We start from the raw sequence: 6,465 nt of genomic DNA, 5'->3' as shown, positions 1-6,465 counted from the left end.
CCCCCATGGACGTGCACAGGAGTGGCTATTATGGGGCGGGAAGAAGCAAAAATGCGCAATTTTCACGGAAAATTGAATTAATTGTGTTGCACGCGTGCGTTATTTGTTACGCAACGCACAGGAACATCGTATGTTCTCGGTTTTCTATTTTAACGTGTCTTCCACCAGGGATATAGTTTCCTATTCAGTTGGGGGGAGGGGTGGCCTCGCCCCCCCCCCCCCCAGCTTAAACTTCAGTTCCCCTTTCAACTTTGGGAGAATATATGCGAAGTCCGTGAAGACGCCTTTTTGTTGGCATAATTGGGAGCATGTTGGATTATTTTTCATTGCTCAGCTACCAACTCATTTCGCGAAACTACGTCCCTGTCTACCAGTCACCACGTACATATCCAGACCTATACACACACACACACACACACACACACACACACACACACACACACACACCACACACACACACACACACACACACACACACACACACACACACACACACACACACAACACACACGCACACACATATATATATGTGTGTGCGTGTGTGTGTGTGTGTGTGTAATATATATATATATATATATATATATATATATATATATATATATATATATATATATATATCAATGCATCACATTGATTGTATCGGAGGTCACATGCCTCCAGTGGCTACTCTGTGTGTGGTGTGTACGTACCAGGTCCTCCCTGAACATGCCACTTCTAGATTATGGCCGGGGTTCGAGCTGCTGGTCGCCGCTGATGCTTTAGAAAAAAACTGGCATGGTATATGGCAGCAATAGATTTGTGGGCGGGCAACTTCAATTCAAAACCGGCGTTCCAGAACTGATATCGACGCACACACAGCCAAATCGCGGGTAAGGGTGAAAAAGGGGCGGAAGTATTGCAATGGAGCTGGGAAGAGGTGGGCTCGCGATAGGAGCTGGAAGTTAGGTGGTGCAAGTTGTGCGGTAAGAAAGTAGGGAAGAAAGTATAGCATTTTTTTAAAAAATGGCATGTGCTTGTAATCCTGTACATGCAATTCCCACGAAGCACAAAGTCCGATTTCTAGTGTTCAAGAAAATGCTTCCCGAAATGATCTGCAATCAGACTAACGGTGCTGACGTTACCGCGCTGATTTTGAGACTTGGAACCGGTCTACAAAAAGTCAATGCACTGCAGCAGGCATTAGTATCGTACCCAAGGGGCATCAATGGAGTAATCATGATGCTTGTGTCAGGTGAATTTAGAAAAGACACTTGCAGGGATACCTATGGACAGCAAACAATGTTAAGATATAGAAAGTACAACAAAAATTGGTATGAAAAATGGCATGTGTATATGATCCTGTGCATGCAATTCCCATGAAACACAAAGTCCAATCTCTAGGGTAAGAAAATGCTTCCCAGACTGGTCTGCACTCAGACTAACTGTGCTGATGTTATCATGGTGATCTGGGACTTGGACCAGTCTACAAAATATCAATCCACTGCAGCAGGCATTGGCATTGTACACAAGGGGCACCAGTGGAGTAATCATGGTGCTTGTGCGAGGTGAATTTAGAACATCCTTGCAAGGATATCTACAGACAGCAAACAATGTACAGAAATATTTCTGGGGTATGTCTACCTGTTATTTTATTACAACAGTCAAATTCCCTGAAACCTTGCCTCTTAGTATTCTGAAATTGCTGCTAATTATCTGCAGTAATGGGTGGGTAGTCATTTGCAAAGTGCATGCACTGAATTTTTTGTCATGTGAGTGGTTGGAAAAATATCCTGGGAAAGTTCAAGTTAATGTTTTTGTGTGAAATGAAATACCTTTTGCCCTTATTTTCCATCATCATTTGCCCTCAAGTTTCACTTGATATCATTTGTGAGGAAATTCCATTTACTCCTGAATTATTCTCTAATTTGTGCACCATACATTTAACTTCAATGATGTGAATGACAAAACTAATGTGCACTACTAGAGACAGCATTCCATTTCAGCCAAGCATAGCTAAAACAAAAACTCACCTTGAGGGCTTGTTCCTACAACCCTCTCCAATTATTGGCTGCAATTGGTGATGACACGGAATGCTATCCAAATTTCCACTGGCAAAGTAAAGAAAGATATATGAAAATATGTTCTAATGTTCAGCTCTACAAAGCTTGGTCACAGCTTTCTGGTGACTCCTGGCTTCCAAGGAAAACTAATATCAAACTGTTCTCTGGACTTGGAAAGCCATTTTAAATTTTAAATGTATTTGCCATGGGGTGTGCATGTGCATGCCTTTTGTGAAAGCTATTTTTATAGCAGCAACTTTGGCTGGCCCAGCAATTTTCATCTCAGTCCATGCTCAAGGTTGATGCACTGAAGCATTCATGCCTTGTTTATGCTGCCTCATGGGTGCTAATCTCTGGTGCATATGACCTCAGCCTGGGCATTTACAATGACTTCTGACATCAGAATGGTTTGGGGCTGTTTTATTCTAAATCAGGTCAAATCGATTTTAAGTTGGGTGTTATTGCAGAGGCAGGGTATCATATTGCTCACCAATATGGTATTCAGATGAAATGGGCTAAAGGTGATTATTTTGTGAAGCCTGAAACCTCTTTGAAGCACATTGATATATCAAGCAGTGATGGCCATGAGCTTCATCCATCAGCAGCTATAAAAACACTGGGAAACTCCCTCTTTCAACTACAAGTTTTGACTTAGCTCATGCAGAAAACAGTTTGCGACTCAAGTTAGGCATGCCTGCTCAGTGATGGATACATGTTGTTAAGTTTCTTACCATATAGTTGTGATGTCCCTTTAACCATATTCCTTTTAAAGAGCAGACTCTGTCCTCCAGGGGTTTTTTTTGTTAAGCACACCTAAACCATTTACCCCAGTGCTCCAGCATTTTGTGATTTTATGGAATTGATACACACATGTGTCCAAAGCACCTCTCAGCATCTCTGCCCAGAGCCAGCAGGCAGCTGTCTACTGGCTATGCCTTGTTTGACCAGGGCATGGCATGTGTCTTGTCTGAAGGGTGGCTATGCCTGACCAGGGTATATGTCCTGTCTGGAGAGTGGTCATGCCTGACCAAGGCATGGCAGGTGTCCTGTCTGAAGGGTGGCCATGCCTGACCAGGGCATGGTATTTGTCCTGTATGAAGAATAACCATGCCTGACCAAGGCATTGTATGTGTCTGGTGTGAAGGGTGGCCATGCCTGACCAGTGCATGATATGAGTCCTGCCTGAAAGGTGGCCTTCCCTGACCAGTGTGGCATCTACCACCCCCATCTGGAGCTGTGGCACCTGTCTGTCGGCAGGGTGGCCATGTCAGACCGGGGCGGCACCACCACCACGACGTCGGAGTCGGCGGCCGGCGCGCACCGGACGGCCGACGAGTCGACGGTGCCGACGGACCTCACCGTGTCGCTGTCGTCGGAGGGCGGCGGCCGGCCGCACGGCTCGCCCCCGCACGCTCACCGCGCCCGGCTCATGCACGAGCTGCAGCTGCTTCGCGTCGAGCTGGCTGAGCTCACCCACCAGAGACAGGTGAGAGGAGCTCGCCCCGCCGGAAGCAGGTGAGAAGAGCTCACCCACCAGAGATGGGTGAGAAGAGCTCGCTTGCTGGGACAGGTGAGAAGAGCTCACCCACTACAGACAGGTGAGAGCAGCTCACTGACCAGAGAGGTGAGAGTAGCTCACCCACCAGGCAGGTGAGGGCAGCTCACTCACCAGGGACAGATAAGAAGGGCTTACCCACCAGACAGGTGAGAGTAGCTCGCTCGCCGGAGACAGGTGAGAGCAGCTCACTCACCAAACTGATGAGAACACCTCACCCACTAGAAAGGTGAGAGCAGCTTACCCACCAGACAGGTGAGAGCAGCTTACCCATCAGACAGGTGGGAGTAGCTCACCCACCAGGCAGGTGAGAGCAGCTCACTCACCAGAGACAGGTGAGAAAATCTCACCCACTAGCAGCGAGTGAGGAGAGCTCATCCGCCAGAAACAGGTTAGGGAAAGCTACTCATTAGAGGTGGATGACAAGAGCTCGTCTAGCCACAGCCCGTCCATCAGAGACATGTGAGCAGAGAGGTGGGCAGGATTTGATGAGTGACAGCTGGTGAGATGAGCCCAATGCAGGGAGAGATGAACAGGGGTCACTCAGCAGTAGCAGGTGGGATCAGGCTAACTCTTCACTGGCAGGTAAGCAGGTGCTAAACATGATCACTCCAGGGGTGGTGAGCATACCTCACATGTAAGAGCCAGTAAGGCCCATGCTGGATGAGGTGAGCACCTGTTAATCTATTGCTATAGAAACATGAGTTTTAGTCGGGCTGATACCTGGGATGCATGGGGGCAGGTGGCCTGGCAAACAAACTGGTCTCAGTGGGTTTTCGAGTTGTATCACCACCAGAAAGAGATCGAAAATCAGCCATTTAGTTGACTGCCCACTGTCACATTCATATTCTATTACCTTGGCGACTGTTTCCTGAAGCGACCATGTACTGAACTGGTTATTGGTCACCCATGTCTCGACGTCACCAGCGTGCGTTGGTGGCTGTTTCACGTGTTATACGCGTGCCGGAGGCTGGGCGTGTGCGTGCTGGCGCGCGCTGCCGTGCGGCCCGGTCTCAGGCAGCGGCGCATTTGCACCAGGTGGAGCAGCGGGAGCAGCAGAGCCGGGTGGACGAGCTTGAGGACCAGCTGGCCGAGGCGCTCCACCAGCGCAACATGCTACAGATCAGGTGAGTGTGCTGGCTGGCCGGCCGACCGTGGAGCCGACCCTCGGCGCCCTACTCGGCCGCGGCACGTTGAGACGCGCGGGGTCCGCGGCGTGGTCCGCACGCGATGGTTTGATAACGTGCGGCATGGCATGCTGCTGGATGTCACCTCTGTGCCTGTGCAGATGCGAAAGCCACCCAACGAGCTGTGTGGCGCTGCGAGACGGACTGGTCAGTTGCGGCTGAGGTCGCTTGGTCACTGTCTTACTCCCGTTTCCACTGTGCGCCGTTGTGTCCAGGCCAGCTGGGGACTGTTGACTCCCTCTCTGACACCCGTGGTCCGCTGTGCTCCTCCTCAGGCAGACGGGCCAGCTGGGGACTGTTGACTCCCTCTCTGACACCCGTGGTCCGCTGTGCTCCTCCGTAGACAGACGGGCCAGCTGGGGACTGTTGACTCCCTCTCTGACACCCGTGGTCCGCTGTGCTCCTCCGTAGACAGACGGGCCAGCTGGGGACTTTTGACTCCCTCTCTGACACCCGTGGTCCACTGTGCTCCTCCGTAGACAGACGGGCCAGCAGGGGACTGTTTACTCTCTCTCTCTCTCTCTCTCTCTCTCTGACACCCGTGGTCCGCTGTACTCCTCCGCAGGCAGACGGGCCAGCTGGGTCAGTACGAGGCAGAGCTGGCCGCGCTCCGGCAGCAGCTGGACCAGCTGGTTAGCCGGCAGAAGCAGCTGGAGGAAGACAACAGTCGGCTGCAGGTTACCCCGGACCAGGTGAAGCGTTCGCTGCTGCATCTCAACATCAGCGAGGCCCGCTACCAGGAGCTCAGCAAGATGGACCCGCAGAACATGTCGCTCAAGGACTTTACCGCGGTCAGTGACATAGTCTTCGTCATCCGTTCAGAGTGACTTGTAGGCAAGCATGCGCGCAACTTTCATTCCGATACAGCGAGAAAGGATGCTGATTCCCCCCCCCCCCCCCCCCTGTTGACCTCGCTCAGTAGAAACCTTTGACAGATTGAAGGCGTGATTCGCTGTGACGTGATGTCCTGTGAGCGTGAGCGGACACTGTCCGCACTTGTCCGACGAGACCCGGCCGGCCGCGGCCGCCACCTGACGCCCTTGTCCCTTCAGCTGCGCGTGCACGAGTCTGTGGCGCCGCTGGAGGCCCGCTGCCGCCAGCTGGAGTCCGAGCGTGCCTTCCCTGGCCGCCGAGCTGGAGGCGGCGCGGCCGCAGCTGACAGCGGCGCGCGCCGAGCTGGCCGACGCGCGCCAGCTGGCCGAGCGCGCGCGCCAGGAGCAGCTGGCGGCGCTGCAGCAGCTGGCCGAGGCGCACCAGCGGTTGCGGGAGTCGGCGCTGCCGCGCGCCGTGCGCGACGACCTGTCAGCGCGACTAGCGGCGGCCGAGACGGAGCGCGAGGACACGCTCAGTCGGCTGGCCGAGGTGACGGCGCGCCTGGAGCGGGCCGAGGAGGCCGAGCGGCAGCTGCCGGCAGTCAGAGACCGGTCAGTCACCCGCCGAGGCGCTCGACCAACTCTCACAGGCGTCAAACGTACCGCAGCGGAGGCTTGGGGTGGTACTGGCCATATCGTTTTTGGTGTAAGCCGTCGAAAAAATGTGTTGGGATTTGGTGAAGAATCGAGAAGTACCAGTTCTGTTTAACGTCACATTCCACCTAATATCGGAGTAGTGTTCTGCTGTACGGTCTGTGTTCTGCTGACCGTGATATAACTCATGCGGTGGCCCAGAGACCGGCTTCCAGTGA

General features: G+C 52.6%; 1 protein-coding gene across 1 annotated transcript; it reads left to right on the top strand.

Moving 5' to 3' along the window:
* Positions 1 to 3,456: 3,456 nt before the first annotated feature.
* Positions 3,457 to 6,465, top strand: LOC119096516 (progesterone-induced-blocking factor 1). Its single transcript, XM_037219424.1, has 6 exons — positions 3,457 to 3,525; positions 4,633 to 4,721; positions 5,347 to 5,572; positions 5,834 to 5,866; positions 6,018 to 6,143; positions 6,451 to 6,465. The coding sequence occupies exons 1-6, from the start codon at positions 3,469 to 3,471 to the stop codon at positions 6,463 to 6,465; spliced, it is 546 nt and encodes a 181-aa protein (XP_037075319.1). The 5' UTR covers positions 3,457 to 3,468.

Source organism: Pollicipes pollicipes, unplaced genomic scaffold (genome assembly GCF_011947565.3).
Source record: "Pollicipes pollicipes isolate AB1234 unplaced genomic scaffold, Ppol_2.1 Scaffold_4295;HRSCAF=5057_pilon_pilon_pilon, whole genome shotgun sequence".
NCBI classification, from domain to species: Eukaryota; Metazoa; Arthropoda; class Thecostraca; order Pollicipedomorpha; family Pollicipedidae; genus Pollicipes; species Pollicipes pollicipes.
This window is presented reverse-complemented; position numbering and strand designations above follow the sequence as displayed.